We start from the raw sequence: 17,108 nt of genomic DNA on the forward strand, positions 1-17,108 counted from the left end.
ATTTTGCTTCCATTCTATTCTGTATTTTTATCTAGTAAGTGGCTGAATCACAAAGTTTGTGTTTTAACAACCCAAAGGATAAGTAGTAGTCTTTATTCTTTAGTTGATATTTACAGTAGGTAGAATAATGGCCCCCAAAGATGCCCCAATCTTAATCCCTGGAATCTGTTTGAATGTTGGTTACACGGCAACAGTGAACTGTAGATAGAATTAAGGTTGCTAATCAGCTAATCTGAAAATAGGAAATTATCCTGGATTATCCAGGTAGGCCCAATATAATTATAGGAGTCCTTAAAAGTGAAAGAGGAAGGCAAAAGTCAGAGAAGGAGTGTCAATAGAAACGAGGTCAGAATGATGGTTTGATGGTGGTTCTGAACATGGAGGAAGGCGCCTTCAGCCAAATAATGCAGAAAGCCTACAGAAGCTGAAAAAAGCAAAGAAAGGGAATATTCCCCAGGGTCTCTGGAATGCAGCTCTCCCAATGCTGATTTTTGCCAGTCAGAACCATTTTTGGCTTCTGAACTGTAAGATACAGAACTACAGAACCCTAAGATAATAAATTTGTGTTGTTTAAGTCACTGAGCTTGTCACAGCAGTGAAAGAAAATTAATATTAAATTAAATATATTGATCTGGCATATTTGAATGTGTATATAGTATATATAAGGAAAAAAGTTACTTTTAAATCTATTCATTGATTATTCTCTGACTTACTGAAAAGACTGATTACTGTCCTTAACATGATCTAGGAATTCTAAATCACATTACTCATGCGATTAAAAAAGTAGAAATTGTCAGCCAGGCATGGCAGCTCATGCTTATAATCCCAACACTTTGGGAGGCTGAGGTGGAAGAATCACTTGAGCCCAGGAGTTCGAGACCAGCTTGGGCAAGATGGCAAGATGCCAAGATGCCATCTCTTTAAAAAAAAAGTAGAAATTTAGTGAATAATCTAAATCTTTTTTGTGTGCATCCTTTTATAATCTCTCAAATCACTTAGCTCCAAATTCTTAATTACATAGTAAAATACTGTAAACTATAATACAATGGCTTTAAATATATATACACATATATATATTTATTTATTTATTTATTTATTTGGGACAGAGTCTCACTCTGTCACTAGGCTGGAGTGCAGTGGTGCCATCTCGGCTCACTGCAACCTCTGCCTCCAAAGTTCAAGCGATTCTCCTGCCTGAGTCTCCTAAGTAGCTGGGACTACAGGTGTGTGCCACCAGTCCCAGCTAATTTTTTGTAGTTTTAGTAGAGACAGGGTTTCACCATGTTGGCCAGGATGGTCTTGATTTCTTGACCTCGTGATCTGCCCACCTTGGCCTTCCAAAGTGCTGGGATTACAGGCGTGAGCCACCACGCCCAGCCTATAAATTTACATATTTAAATATATATATGTATATATATAATTCTAAAAAGGATTTTTCTAAAATCATACACTGTACAAGTTATAAGAAAAAGGTACACTACCTATGGTACTACAGACTGACGTAGGCACTCAGGTGAGAGCTTGTAGACAACTCCACATATCTGCAAATCAGTTGTTTTCTAACCTAATATTTTAAACTTTCTTGAAAATATTTAAAACTAAGTTATGTTACTAACATACAGACCATATTCTATAAAACAGACTAAACTTTTAAAGTAAATTATTTTCAACTTAATAAGCAAGCATTCTAAGATGAAACGAGATGTTAATTCACCTAAAACTGTAGAGTGAAATCTTAAATTTAACCTAAAATAGATATGTGCAAGATCAAAATAATTAGAATTTTTTAAAGAAATGCCAATGATGTAACCTCCTACATATATGTTAACAAACTTCGATTTTCTACTTTTCTAGCTGACTGTACTCCAGCCATGTGAGCAGTGTCAGGACAAGAATACTCTGGCAAGATAAATAGCTATATTCCTGAAATTTCTCTACATAAGACTTAAGAAGTAGAAAATCTGAGTATCTAGATTCAAGCCTCTAAGTAGCAGTAACATCATCAAAGTTTAAGGCAATTCTTTCATACCAATAATACTGTGTCTCAGCAGTACCAGAAACAGTGCAACCAAAAATGCACTGAAGTACAACAAATAACTACATACATACAAAGGAACACTGATCTCAGTTCTGTAGGTTCATCAATAAAGAGGAATTTTGAAAATATATATGAAAACACAAGTGAAGTGATATATAAAGAACCTTTAATGACTGTGACAAAAACAGAAATTTAAAAAAACACAAAAACAAACTAAAAAATAAAAGAGAACCTTTAAGTTGGGCACTTGTAATTATCTTTTAAGCATTTTACACGAGCTTTCATATGCACAAAGAGTACTATGAATGTATTAGCATACCTTTCTTCAAGGAGTTTTAAATTTGGTCTATTTTAAGGAGCTAATGAGGCCAGGCATGGTGGCTCACACTTATAATCCTAGCTAGCACTTTGGGAGGCCAAGGCGGGTGGATCACCTGAGGTCAGGAGTTCAGGACCATCTTGGCCGACATGGTGAAACCCCATCTCTACTAAAAATACAAAAATTAGCCAGTCATGGTGGCGGGTGCCTGTGATCCCAGCTACTTGGGATGTTGAGGCAGGGAAATCGCTAGAACCCAGAAGGCAGAAGTTGCAGTGAGGTGATATTGCACCAATGCACTCCAGCCTGGGGGGACAGAGCAAGACTCCGCCTCAATAATAATAATAATAATAATAATAATAATAAGATAATGAAACATTCCTATAGGAGTGCTTCAGTTCCTGATAACAAGTGGATATCTGGTACCACCTTGTGATAAATACAGATATAACCATTTTAAAAGTCAGTTCTATAATCCCATCCAACTAAAATGTCAATGATATTTATGCCCTTAAACTTCAACTCATTTCCAAAAAACTCCCATTTCAGAATGTAACTTAGTTCCAGAAAATGGAGGAACTAAAAGCTTTTAAATTTGCTTTAAATAAGCATAAAGCAGATCAAAAGAGAATCAAGCAGAAATTTTGAAGCATGGAATTATTTGAAGACCAATTCCTTTAAAAAAAAAAAATAGCAAATGGAAGAGATATAAGACAAAGAAAAACTTGTAAGGGCCAGTGAAGTTATATTTTTATAGAAACATATGGATCATTTTCCAGGATAAAAAAAAATGTTTCTGTATTTTTCAATTAATCTTTTTTCAAGGGCTATGGTCTGTAGTCTCACAAATTATACAAGCATGCCAATCAACTAATTACAAAGTGATTTTCTTGTTTTAAGAAAATAAAGCTATTGCATTATGGAAAACAACAGCGAGGTTCCTCAAAAACTAAAAATGGAACTAGTATATGATCCAGCAATCCCACTTCTGGATGTATATCCAAAGGAACTGAAATCAGTATGTCAAGGAGATATTTGTACCGCCACATTCACTAAGGCATTAGTCACAATAGCCATGCCTTAGGAAACCACCTAAGTGCCCGTTAATAGATAAGTGGATTAAACACAAAAAGTAGCATACATACACAAATGGAGTATTATTTAGCTTTAAAAGAGAAGAAAATTTTGTCATTCTGTCATTGGTAAGAATGTGGATGAACATTATAGTAAGTGGGGGACATTATGTTAAGTGAAATAAGCCAGGTACAGAGAGAAAAATGTAGGTTGAACATCTCTAATCTAATCTGAAAATCCAGAATTTGAAATGTTTCAAAATCTAAAACTTTGTGAGAGCCAACATGATGCCACAAGTAGAAAATTCCACACCTGACACTTTTACTTTTTGATGGTTCAATGTACACAAACTCTGTTTCATGCAGTTATTTAAAATCTTGTATAAAATTACCTTCAGGTTATGTGCATAAGATATAAATGCAACACAAATAAATTCTGTGTTTGGACTTGGGTCCCATTCCTAAGACATCTCATTAGGTATATGCAAATATTCCAAAATCCAAAAAAATGCAAAATCGGAAACACTTCTAGTGCCAAGCAGTTTGGACAAGGGATACTCAACCTACACTATATGATCTCACTTACATGTGGAATCTAAAAATGTCAAACTCACATAGGTAGAGAGTAGAATGGCGGTTACCAGAGGCCGGGGTTGAGTGGCAGGAGGGAATGGGGCAATGGTCAAATGGTACAAAGTTTCAGTTAGACAGGAGGAATAAGGTTTAGAGATCTGCTGCACAGCATGATAACCATAGTTAATAAGAATGTATTATGTATTTAGAAATTGCTAATGGAATAGACTACAGAACTCCATAGCTTAGCTCACTTAAGAGGTAGAAAAGAGAATGCTGGAAAGTGGCATAAGAGCTTGTTGAGGCTGGGTGCGGTCGCTCATGCCTGTAATTCCAGTATTTTGGGAGGCCGGGGTGGGCAGATCACTTGAGGCACAGAATGCGAGACTAGCCTGGCCAACATGGTGAAAACCCATCTCTACCAAAAACACAAAAATTAGCTGGGCATGGTGACACGTGCCTATAGTCCCAGCTACTAGGGAGGCTGAGGCAGGAGGATTGTCTGAGTCCAGGAGGTTGAGGCTGCAATGAGCTGTGATCATGCCACTGCACTTCAGCTTGGGTGACAGAGCGAGACTCTGTCTCAAATAACAAAACAAAACAAAAGCTTGTTGAAGTGTGAAAGAAACCAGTGATCATTTGACTCCCTCACCCATCCCTACTGTGGCTAAAAAGGCCTCATCCAGCTTGTGCAGGCCTCATAGAGGTCTAGGACCTTAAAATGTTATTTTTAACTTAACAAATATCAGCTGGGTGTGGTGGCTCATGCCTGTAATTCCAGACTTTGGGGCAGGTGGATCACTTGAGGTCAGGAGTTCAAGACCAGCCCAGCAAACATGGTAAAACCCCGTCTCTTCTAAAAATACAAAAATTAGCTGGGCATCGTGGCACATGCCTGTAATCCCAGCTACCTGGGAGGCTGAGGTGGGAGGATCACTTCAACCCAGGAGGCAGAGGTTGCAGTGAGCTACGATCGCACCTCCACACTCTAGCCTCAGGGACACAGCGAGACTCTGTCTCAAAAAATAAAAATAAAAATAAAAATAAACATGTAGTAACTTTTTATGTTCTCAAGACACTTTTGAAAAACTAGAAGAGCCAAGATGGCTGACTAGGCACAGCCAGGAAGACATTCTCCCACTGAGAGAGACCATCATCAAGTAGACTGGCACATGCTGAACAGATACTCAGAAAGAAGACGTTGAGAGTGGATACAGGGAGGACACAGACCCTGAATCTGAAAAAGGAGGGAGCTGGGAACCCTGCATGGGGTTGCCAAGCACCATGACTCATTCCTGGAACCTAGCAGCTCCTAGGGAAAGGGTAAGTGAAACCGGTTTGGAGTGGCCCACTCTCATCACAGACCTTTGAGATCCTAGCTGCAGGAGACCCTAAGACCCCTCCAAGACATTTGAAATGGCAGGGAGAACTATCTGGAGAGCTGCCAGAGACAGACCTCTAGTCTGTGTGGAGAACAGAGGGTTTAGCATGGGAATAGCAACACTGCAGCATGGTCATAAGTATCCATTTCCCAAGGCTCACCATACTCCTCTAGGTCGCCTTAGCCTTTATTAGCAGCCAGACATGGAGACAGCATGGCTGTCTTGTGCATGGAATGGGGCCTGTCTCATCTGAATATCCCCGTCTGCCAGTCTCTCCCAGAGTCCCTGCCTGGCCACACCCGTATGCAGCATAGCCTCAGCAGTCCTGGTGAAATACTTGCCAGTGGCCCCCACCTTCCCAAGGGAGGACTTTTGCAGATGGAGCCCCACAGGTGCACACTCACTCATAGCCTCTGTCCACTGCCTTGCCAGCATGCACACATACAACATGCAAACTTAGGAAATGCAGAGAACCCCTACAAGTTGGTATACAAAAGAACCATCCTCGAGACACATAGTCATCAGATTCTCCAAGGTCCACATGAAAGAAAAACTCTTAAAGACAGCTAGAGAGAAGAAGCAGGTCACCTACTATGGCAATCCCATCAGGTTAACAGTGGACTTTTTAGCAGAAGCCTTACAAGCCAGAAGAGACTAGGGGACTATATTCAACATCCTTAAAGAAAAAAAATTCCAATCAAGAATTTCATATCCAGCTAAACTAAGTTTTATAAGCAAAAGAGAAATTAAATCGTTTTCAGACAAGCAAATGCTAAGGGAATTTCTTACCATCAGACCTGCCTTACAAGAGGTCCTTAAAGGAGTGCTAAACATGGAAATGAAAGACCAATACTTGCCACCACAAAAACACACTTAAGTTCGTAGCTCACCGATACTGTAAAGCAACTATACAATCAAGTCCACATAACAACTAACCACATGATGACAGGATTAAGTTCTCACATATCAGTATTGACCTTGAATGTATACAGGCTAAATGCCCCACATAAATGACACAGAGTGGCAAGTTGGATAAAGATGCATAACCCAATTGTATGCTGTCTTCAAGAGACAGATCTCACATGCAATGATGCCCACAGACTCAAAGAAAAGGAATGGAGAAACATCAATCAAATGGAAAACAAAAAAGAGCAGGGGCTGCTATACTTGTTTCAGAGAAAACAGACGTTAAATCATCAATGATAAAAAAGGACAAAGAACAACATTACACAATGACAAAGAGTTCAATTAAACATGAAAACAACTATCCTAAACATATATATATAATTAGCATTGGAGCACACAGATTAATAAAACAAGTTCTTAGAGACCTACAAAGAGACTTCGATAACCACATCGTAATACTGAGAGACTTGAACACTCCATTGACAGTGCTACACATATTATTAAGGCAGAAAACTAACAAAAATATTCAGGATCTAAAGTTGAGACTTAATCAAATGGACGTTAACAGACATCTACAAGGTACCCTACCCAAGAACAACAGAATGTACATTCTTCTCACCTGCGCATGGCACATACTCTAAGATAGGCCACATGCTTGGCCATAAAGCAATTCTGAACAAAATTAAAAAAAAAAAAATCTGAAATCAAACCAAGCACTCTCTCGGACCACAGCTCAATAAAAATAGAAATCAATATCAAGATCTCTCAAAACCATACAATTATATGGAAATTAAACAATTTGCTCCTGCATGATTTCTGGGTAAACAATGAAATTAAAGCAGAAATCAAAAACTTCTTTGAAATTAATGAAAACAAAGATTTACCATACCAGAATCTGTGAGAAACAGCTGAAGCAGGGCTAAGAGGAAAGTTTATGGCACTAAACGCCTGCATCAAGAAGTTAGAAAAATCTCAAATTGACAACCTAACATAATATCTAGAGGAAGGAGAGAAACAAGAGCAAACCAAATCCAAAGCTAACGGAAGAAAATAACAAAATTAAGAGCTGAACTGAACAAAATTGAGATGTGAAAGCCATACAAAAAAAACCAACGAAACCAAAACTTGGCTCTTCAGAAGAATAAACAAAATTCATAGACTGCTAGCTGGATTAATCAAGAAACAAAGAGAGGCTGGGCATGGTGGCACATGCCTGTAATCCTAGCACTTTGGGAGGCCAAGGTGGGTGGATCACGAGGTCAGGAGTTCAAGACCAGCCTGACCAACATGGTGAAACCCCGTCTCTACTAAAAATACAAAAATTAGCCAGGTGTGGTGGCATGCGCCTGTAATCCCGGCTACTCGGGAGGCCAAGGCAGGAGAACTGCTTGAACTCAGGAGGCAGAGGTTGCAGTGAGCTGAGATCATGCCACTGCATTCCAACCTGAGTGACAGAACAAGACACTGTCTCAAAAAAAAGAAAAAGAAACAGAGAAGATCCAGATAAACATAATCAGAAATGACAATGAGAATATTAACAGCAACCCCAGAGAAATACAAAAACCAGGCCAAGTGCAATGGCTCACGCCTGTAATCCCAGCACTTTGGGAGGTTGAGGCGGGCAGATCACCTGAAATCGGGAGTTTGAGACAGAGTGACAACATGGAGAAACCCCGTCTCTACTGAAAATACAAAAAATTAGCTGGGTGTGGTGGCACGTGCCTGTAATCCCAGCTACTTGGGAGGTTGAGGCAGGAGAGTCACTTGAACCCGGGAGGTGGAGGCTGCAGTGAGCCGAGATTGCGCCATTGCACTCCAGCCTGGGCAATAAGAGTGAAACTCCATCTCAAAACAAAAACAAAAACAAAAACCCTCAGAGACTATTGCAAACACCTCTATGCATACAAACTAGAAAACACAGAAGAAATGGATACATTCCTAGAAACATCTGAAGACTGAACCAGGAAGAAATTGAAATCCTTGTAATAGTCCAATAACAAGTTCCAAAATTGAACCAGTAGTTTAAAAAAAAAAAAAAACCTACTGTCATGCACGTCCCTGTGGAGAGACCATCAAACAGGCTTTGTGTGAGCAACATGGCTGTTTATTTCACCTGGGTGCAGGCGGGCTGAGTCCGAAAAGAGAGTCAGCAAAGGGAGATAAAGGTGGGGCCGTTTTACCAGATTTGGGTAGGTAAAGGAAAATTACAGTCAAAGGGGGGTTGTTCTCTGGCGGGCAGGAGTGGGGGTCACAAGGTGCTCAGTGGGGGAGTTTTTTGAGCCAAGATGAGCCAGGAAAAGGAATTTCACAACATAATATCATCGCTTAAGGCAAGAACCTGCCATTTTCACTTCTTTTGTGGTGGAATGTCATAAGTTAAGGCAAGGCAGGGCATTTGCACTTCTTTTGTGATTCTTCAGTTACTTCAGGCCATCTGGGCGTATAAGTGCAAGTCACAGGGGATGCAATGGCTTGGCTTGGGCTCAGAGGCCTGACACCTACCAACCAGAAAAAGCCCTGGACTAGATGGAGTCATAGCCAAATGCAACCTAATGCACAAATAAGGGCTGGTACCAATCCTATTGAAACTATTCCAAAAAACTGAAGAGAAGGGACTCTTGCCTACTCATTCCATGAGGCCAGCATCATTCTGATACCAAAACCTGTCAGAGACACAATGGAAAAGGAAAACTTCAAGTCATTAACTCGCGTGAAGGCAGATGGGCTGGGCATGGTGGCTCATGTCTGTAATCCCAGCACTTTGGGAAGCTGAGGTGGATGGATTGCTTGAGCTCAGGAGTTTAAGACCACCCTGGGCAACATGGAGAAACCCCAACTCTACAAAAAAAAATACAAAAAAATTACCCAGACGTAGTGGTATGCACCTGTAGCCCCAGCCACTCAGGAGGTGGAGGTGGGAGGATCACTTGAGCCTGCCTGGGAGGTAGAGGTTGCAGTAAGCCAAGATTGCACCACTACACTCCAGTATGGGTGACAGAGTGAGACCCCATCTTAATAAACAGAGAAAGAAAAAAGAATATAGGCATAAAAATAGTTAAATTAGTATTTGCAAACTGAATCCAGCAGCACATTGAAAAGATAATATAACACAATCAAGTAGGCTTTATTCTTGAGATGCAAGGTTGGTTCAACATGCAGATCAATAAATGGGATTCATCACATAAACATAACTAAAAAGAAAAACCACATGATCATCTCAAAAGACACAGAAAAGGCTTTTGATAAAATTCAACGTCACTTTACGTTAAAAAACATCAACAAACTAAGCACTGAAGAAACACACCTCAAAATAAGAACCATTTATGACAAACCCACAGCCAACATCATACGGAATGTGCAAAAGCTAGAAGCATTCTCCTTGAAAAATGGAACAAGACAAGGATGCCCGCTCTTACCACTCCTTTTAAATATAATACTGGAAGTCCTAGCCAAAGCCATCAGGCAAGAGAAAGAAATGAAAGGCATCCAAATAGAAAGAAAGGAACTCAAACCATGTCTCCTTACAGATGATATGATTCTTTAACTAGAAAACTCCAAAAACAGTCTTTGCTCAAAGGCTCTTGGAACTGATAAACAGCTTCAGTAAACTTTCAGGTTACAAAATCAGTGTATGAAAATCAGTACATTTCTATACACCAGTAACACTCAAGCTAACAGCCAAATAAAAAATGCAACCCCATTCATAACAGCCACAAAAATAATAAAATACTTAGGAATACAGTTAGATCTTTTACCAGAATGAAAAGGAAATCAGAGATGACACAAACAAATAGAAAAACATTCCATGCTCATGGGCAGGAAGAATCAATATTGATAAAATGGTCTTACTGCCCAAAGCAATTTACAGATTCCTATTTGTTATTCCTATCAAACTACCAACATCATTTTACAGAATTACAAAAAACTATCCTAAAATTTGTATGGAACCAAAAAAGAGCCCAAATAGCCAAGGCAAACCTAGGCAAAAATAACAAAGCTGTAGGCATCACACTACCTGACTTCAAACTATACTACAAGGCTACAGTGACCCAAATAGCATGATGGTACAAAAACTGACACATAGGCCAGGGAACAGGTTAGAGAACTCAGAAACAAAGCTGCACATCTACAACTATGTGATCTTCAATAAAGCTAACCATAACAAACAGACAACATGGTGAAACCTCGTCTCTACAGAAAATACAAAAATTAGGCAGGCATGGTGGTGTGCATCTGTAGTCTCAGCTACTCCTGAGGCTGAGGTGGGAGAATCTCCTGGGCCCGGGGAAGTTGAAGCTGCAGTGATTTGTGATCATGCCACTGTGGCCTAAGCATCAGAGTGAAACTCTGTCTCAAAATAAAAAAGTTCTAATATCCACTCTAACATTTTGACTTTCAAGAAGTTTAACTCTGAGCTTTTCAAAAATTATTATAATGTGATAAGATAATAAGACTTGTACTATTTTATAAGGCTGCTGTGAGAATTAAAGTCTAGGTTGCTTTAAAAAGATGAATTAAGTATTTGCCAAAATACATCATTCGGCCGGTAACAAAACAAGTCCTTCTTCATAAATACATTAAAAAAAAAAAAAAAAAAAAAAACACACACACAGTGCAGGGTTTCTCAATTATCTGCTTTTTAAAGAAGATAATCATAGATAAATGAAATCAATAGATAACTATCAACCTTTAGATCACATTCTCAAATTCTATCAGAAGTTTAATAAGACCATCTATTCAAATTCAAGTCTCTGCTTCTTTCCCCAATCACCTTCTCCTTTTTAAAAAGTGAGAATTGTAAAAAACAAAAAAGCTTAAGCCATTAATTCTTTCATATGATATTGCTGTAATATACCAAAATTTTGGTTCACAATTGGTTCAACTAATTTTTTTAAACTGGCAAGTCTTTTTTTTTTTTTTTTTTGAGACAGGGTCTTGCTCCATTGCCCAGGCTGGAGTGCAGTGGTGAGACCACGGTTTACTGCAGCTTTGACCTCCTGGACTCAAGTGATCCTCCTGCCTCAGCCCCCTGTGTAGCTGGGACAAGCACACACCACACACCCAGCTAATTGTTCCAATTTCTGTAGAGATGGGGGTCTCAATTTGTTGCCTACACTGGTCTTAAACTCCTGGGCTCAAGTGATTCCCCCACCTCAGCCTCCCAAAGTGCTGGGATTACAGGCATGAGCTGCCATGCCCAGTCAAGTTTTAATATATGTTTACTTATCTATATTATGCCAATAAAAAATGTGATGGATTTTTCTTTTTTTCACTTTCTACCTGTTACTTACCAAGCAGCATTCTGTTTGTAAATAAAAATCTATCTATCTCAAAGTACTTGGGCCTTTTGTTAACCATATCAAGAAGAATATAACACCCTGGGATTGGTTTCATTTTGTCATTATAAAGCAGGGATTAGCAAACTTTTTCTGTAAAGATCCAGAGAGTATAATATTTCAGGATTTGTGAGTCATACATGGTCTCTGTAGCATGTCCTTTTTCTTCCCCCCAGCTCTTCAAACTTGACCCTTTAAAAATGTAAAAGAATATTCTGAATTCTTAGGTAAAGGGCTCTACAAAAATATAAACTATTAATAAAGCATCACTGAGGCAGCTCTAATTTCTAGGAAAAATATATATATATGGTCTTAGACTGACAAGTAGAGAAAGGCAGAAAATAATCTAGACCATAGCAACATTAGTTTCATTATCTATATAAAAATAACTAAGCTAGGCCAGGCGCAGTGGCTCACGCCTGTAATCCCAGCACTTTGGGAGGTCAAGGCGGCCAGATCGCAAGGTCAGGAGTTTGAGACCAGCCTGACCAACATGGTGAAACCCTGTCTCTACTAAAAATACAAAAATTAGCCAGCTGTGGTGATGCGCACCTATAATCCCAGCTACTCAGGAGGCTGAGGCAGGAGAATGGCTTGAACCTGGAAGGCAGAGGTTGCAATGAGCCAAGATCACATCACTGCACTCCAGCCTGGGCAACAGAGCAAGACTCCGTCTCAAAAAAAAAAACTAAGCTATTAGCAAAATAACAAGCAAAAATAACTTGAGAGATGCTGTAATGGTGAGAGTTTAGAGCATTCCTGAGGACCTGGAGAAAACCTGTTGCTGAGGACAATTTGAAGGTTTTATTGGCTGAAAAAGGTGTCTGCAATCCCACTCCTAGATCTTTTTTTTATTTTATTATTATACTTTAAGTTCTAGGGTACATGTGCACAACGTGCAGGTTTGTTACATATGTATACATGAGCCACGTTGGTGTGCTGCATCCATTAACTTGTCATTTACATTAGGTATATCTCCTAATGCTATCCCCCTCCCTGCTCCCCCCAGCCCACAACAGGCCCCCGTGTGTGGTGTTCCCCTTCCTGTGTCCAAGTGTTCTCACTGTTCAATTCCCACCTCTGACACACTCCTAGATCTTTCTTGAAGACTTGAAAAGAATTAGATTAGGGCCATGGGGACACAGAAGGTCACCCCTGCTCTGATCTTCGCCATCACAGTTGCTACAATCGGCTCTTTCCAATTTGGCAATGCTCCTGAGATGATCATAAAGGAATTTATCAATAACACTTTGAGGGACCAGGCAAATACCCCTCCCTCTAAGACGCTGCTCATGTCCCTCTGGTCTTTGTCTGTGGCCATATTCTCCGTTGTTGGTATGACTGGCTCCTTTTCCATTTGACTCTTTGTCAACCACTTTCACAGGTGCAATTCAATGCTTATCGTCCACCTGTTGACTGTCTCTGGTGGCTGCCTTACGGGATTGTGTAAAGTAGCTGAGTTGGTTGAAATGCTGATCCTGGGCTGCTTGGTTATTGGCCTCTTCTGCGGACTGTGCACAGGTTTTGTACCCATGTACATTGGAGAGATCTCACCTATTGCCCTGCAGGGTACCTTTGGCACTCTCAACCAGCTGGGCATCATTGTCGGAATTCTGGTGGCCCAAATCTTTGGTCTGGAATTCATCCTTGGGTCTGAAGAGCTATGGCTGGTGCTATTGGGCTTTCCCATCCTTCCTGCTATCCTACAAAGTACAGCCCTTCCATTTTGCCCTGAAAGTCCCAGGTTTTTGCTCATTAACAGAAAAGAAGAGGAGAATGCTAAGCAGATCCTCCAGCGATTGTGGAGCATCCAGGATGTATCCCAAGACATCCAGGAGACGCAAGATGAGAGTGCAAGGATGTCACAAGAAAAGCAAGTAACCGTGCTGGAGCTCTTTAGAGTATCCAGCTACCGAGACCCAATCATCATTTCAATTGTGCTCCAGCTCTCTCGGCAGCTCTCTGGAATCAATGCTGTGTTCTATTACTCAACAAGAATCTTCAAGGATGCGGGTGTTCAAGAGCCCATCTAGGTGTGTTTTATACTACCTTCACTGTAGTTTCCCTATTTCTGCTGGAAAGGGCAGGAAGAAGGACTCTGCATATGATAGGTCTTGGAGGGATAGCTTTTTGTTCCATGCTCATGACTGTTATTAAAGGATGAGTATAATGGGATGAGCTTTGTCTTTATCAGGGCTATCTTGGTCTTTGTGACCTTTGAAATTGGACCAGGTCCCATTCCCTGGTTTATTGTGGCCAAACTCTTCAGCCAGGGCCCCCGCCCAGCTGCGATGGCAATGGTCAGCTGCTCCAACTGTACCTCCAACTTCCTAGTGGGACTGCTCTTCCCCTCTGCTGCTTACTGTTTAGGAGCCTATGTTTTTTTATCATCTTCATCGGCTTCCTCATCACCTTCTTGACCTTTACCTTCTTCAAAGTCCCTGAGACCCGTGGCAGGACTTTTGAGGATATCACATGGGCCTTTCAAGGGCAGGCACATGGTGCAAATAGATCTGGGAAGGACGGCATCATGGAGATGAACAGCACCCAGGCTGCTAAGGAGACCACCACCAATGTCTAAGTCATGCCTCCTTCCACGTCCCTCCCAGCATGGGAAAAGCACCTCTTCCTGAACGAAGGAGACACGTCATCAGGATGAACCCAGGACTGCTTCTGAATGCTGCTACTGATTCCTTTCTTATCCCGTGCATTCCATGCACACCTCAAGGCTGTGGTTTGTTGGATTTTCAATGGTTTTTTAAATATTTTATTTTCTAGACATTCTCTTCTGCTAAAGAGAGACCACGTGAACCTACCTTCATTTCAGGAGGCACTGGCCGCTTGGCATATGACAACTCGGCCAGCTTTTCCTTCCTTGGTTTCTAATATTGCCGCACTAGGGGATATAGGAGAGGAAAAGTAAGGCGCAGTTCCCCCAACCTCAGACTTATCAGGAAGAAGATACACACACGAGTGTGGAAGGCAGAGGGGGTTTATGTAAGAGCACCTTCCTCACTTCCGTATAGCTCTACGTGGCAAATTAACTTGAGTTTTATTTATTTCACCCTCCCTCTGGTTTAATTACATAATTTTTTAAGTTCTGGGATACAGGTGCAGAATGTGCAGGTTACATAGGTATACATATGCCATGGTGGAAATGTTTTTTTTTTAAGTGTAATTTTGCCAAATAATAAACACAGAAGGAAATTGAGATTAGAGGGAGGTGTTTAAAGAGCAGTTACAGAGTAGAAGATTTCATGCTGGAGAGGTTAGCGTCCAATACGAAGAATTTAGGGAGAAACGTAGTTCATTATTGGAGGGTATATTATGTGGTGCCTGAGGTCTGCATGTTACCTCTTAACAATTTCTGTCCTGCAGATGGAAACTCTTAAGTTTAATTTCTGATAAAAGTCATATGCCTATATAATTGTTATTTATTTCCTTTGGAACTTTTTTCTTTAAGATAATAGTTTACCTGTAGTAGTACTTGAAATCTAGGATTATTAACTAATATGGGCCTTGTAGTTAATGGTGGTTGATAGGTTCTAATTTTGAATGCAGGTGAGGGAAGAGAAAGTTATTTCTAGAAAGCGTGTTCCCCCTCACTGGACCAAACAGCCTCTCCTTGTAGTAGACTCATTACTATTGAAGTAATCCCACCACCTATCTGGTGGGAGAGCCATCCAAATGAGAAACCTAAAATAATCGGTTCTTGGTAGAGATTCATTATTTCTCCATTTTGTTCTTTAGGAGATTTTCTGTTTTATTTCAACTCATATCTTTAAAGGAATTCCCCAAAGAATGTTTATAGCTAACTTGGAATTTGTAACCTCAGCTCTGGGATTTTTTTCTGAACACTTATTATCTAAAGCTGTGTTGTTGCCTTTAGGGTCATGCCATGCTTGTCTATGTCTGTTACCTTGTCACTGTGGTCCTATGCCAAGTGCCCTTAGGGGGCCTGAATCTTTCCAATAGACCATGTTTGAAATAGTATGAGTCAATGTACAGTGTAGCCCACACTTGAGAGTATGAATATATGTGCACTATCCCTTTGCTCTGGATGGAAATAGGTTATTGTTGACTTATTTTTTTCAGTGTTTGTTCCTACAGCCCCTTTTTCATATGTTGCTCAATTTCTCTTTCCCTTCTTGGTGCTAACACATCTCAGACCCTTTAGCCAAATCCTTGCCAAAAACAGTATTTTAGTTCTCAGTTCTCAACTGTTTCCGCTGGTTGTGGAGACTTCAAATAAAAATGCACATAGCTACGGAGTGGGGTTTAGCTGGAAAAGGTGACCTTTTTCCAACTTCATGTCAACTTCTGGCTCCTCAAACAGTAGGCTGGCAGTTAGGGAAGTTGTTTTCCCATTTCTCACTGAGTAGATAGTGAATATTTCCATATGGATTTTCTATTATTAATGTTACTCTGATTATTTGTATTAAAATAAAAATTCTGAATGTACACACACAAAAAAAAACTCTAAATGTTCCATATATCTAATTTATGCTTACCTTTGGCTGCGGCATGAACCACAGCAGCCTGAGAGATAACCTGGTAAGTTTCAAAACCCCAATAAGACAAAGCTGAGAGTAAAAGGCCTCTTTTGAAAGTTCCTGGGTTTCCCATTACCTATGGAAACAATTATGTTAAGAGTTACAAACTTTGAAAATTTGAAGGTACTGCTACCCCAAGCAAAAATTACATTAATCTTCTCCCATCCCCAAAGCAATCGATCATGATATTGGAAGCTTAAAAATTACTTCATCAAAATCTGTAGTAAAACGATCTCAAAGCGTATCTTATTAAGAAAAAGATATCGCCTGGAGTCGTAGCTTATCTAAAAATCACACTCCTGCTGGAAAGGAAGAGCTACAACTTATTTGCAAATGCATGAATATTGCAAATTGCATGAAGTAAAATATGAGACAACAACACATCATAAAAATGAATCTTACCGACAAGATTAAGAACACAGACAAGAATAATATAGTAATCTTACAGACAAGTAATATGGTAATTACTACATATAAAAAATGTACATGGCTTTTAAATTTTTTTGCAGAGACAGGGTCTCACTGTGTCGCCCAGGCTGGTTTCAAACCTCTGGACTCAAGCAATCCTTCCGCCTCGGCTTCCCAAAGTGCTGGGATTGCAGGCTAATTCAAGGGACCAGGTCTACAATGGGACTTAAAACTCATTGTTCTAATTTGAAAACTTAAGGCTAACTAGTTTCATACTTAGAACTCCTCCCATCTCTCCGCCTATATTATCTATCACCTCCCCATTTGGTTATAAACTTCCAAGGAAAGGGAATATGCCTAACTTTTAACCATCCCTCCCCACCATCAGTCCCATAATAATTCTGAAAGATTTTAACTGAGCAGTTAAAAATTTAAGTTTAAAATAATGAAACACCTAGTTCATGTGAAATATATCATATACACTAATGCCATTCCCCAATTCCCTGACAAGAATAAACAG

At 40.0% G+C, this 17,108-nt stretch overlaps 1 protein-coding gene and 1 pseudogene across 6 annotated transcripts in view; one reads left to right on the top strand and one right to left on the bottom strand.

Annotated features, from left to right (window-relative positions):
* Positions 1 to 17,108, bottom strand: part of RMDN1 (regulator of microtubule dynamics 1) — a 39,541-nt gene that overhangs the window by 15,925 nt on the left and 6,508 nt on the right. For all 6 annotated transcript variants that reach the window (XM_038000328.2, XM_008001025.3, XM_038000327.2 and 3 more), the window contains exon 2: positions 16,139 to 16,256. In XM_038000328.2, coding sequence (XP_037856256.1) covers positions 16,139 to 16,253 — 115 coding nt within the window. In that variant the 5' untranslated portion in view covers positions 16,254 to 16,256. The remainder of the gene's footprint in view (positions 1 to 16,138; positions 16,257 to 17,108) is intronic.
* LOC103237080 (solute carrier family 2, facilitated glucose transporter member 3 pseudogene) lies at positions 12,658 to 14,208 on the top strand (annotated as a pseudogene).

Source organism: Chlorocebus sabaeus, chromosome 8, assembly GCF_047675955.1.
Source record: "Chlorocebus sabaeus isolate Y175 chromosome 8, mChlSab1.0.hap1, whole genome shotgun sequence".
In the NCBI taxonomy this organism is placed as follows: domain Eukaryota; kingdom Metazoa; phylum Chordata; class Mammalia; order Primates; family Cercopithecidae; genus Chlorocebus; species Chlorocebus sabaeus.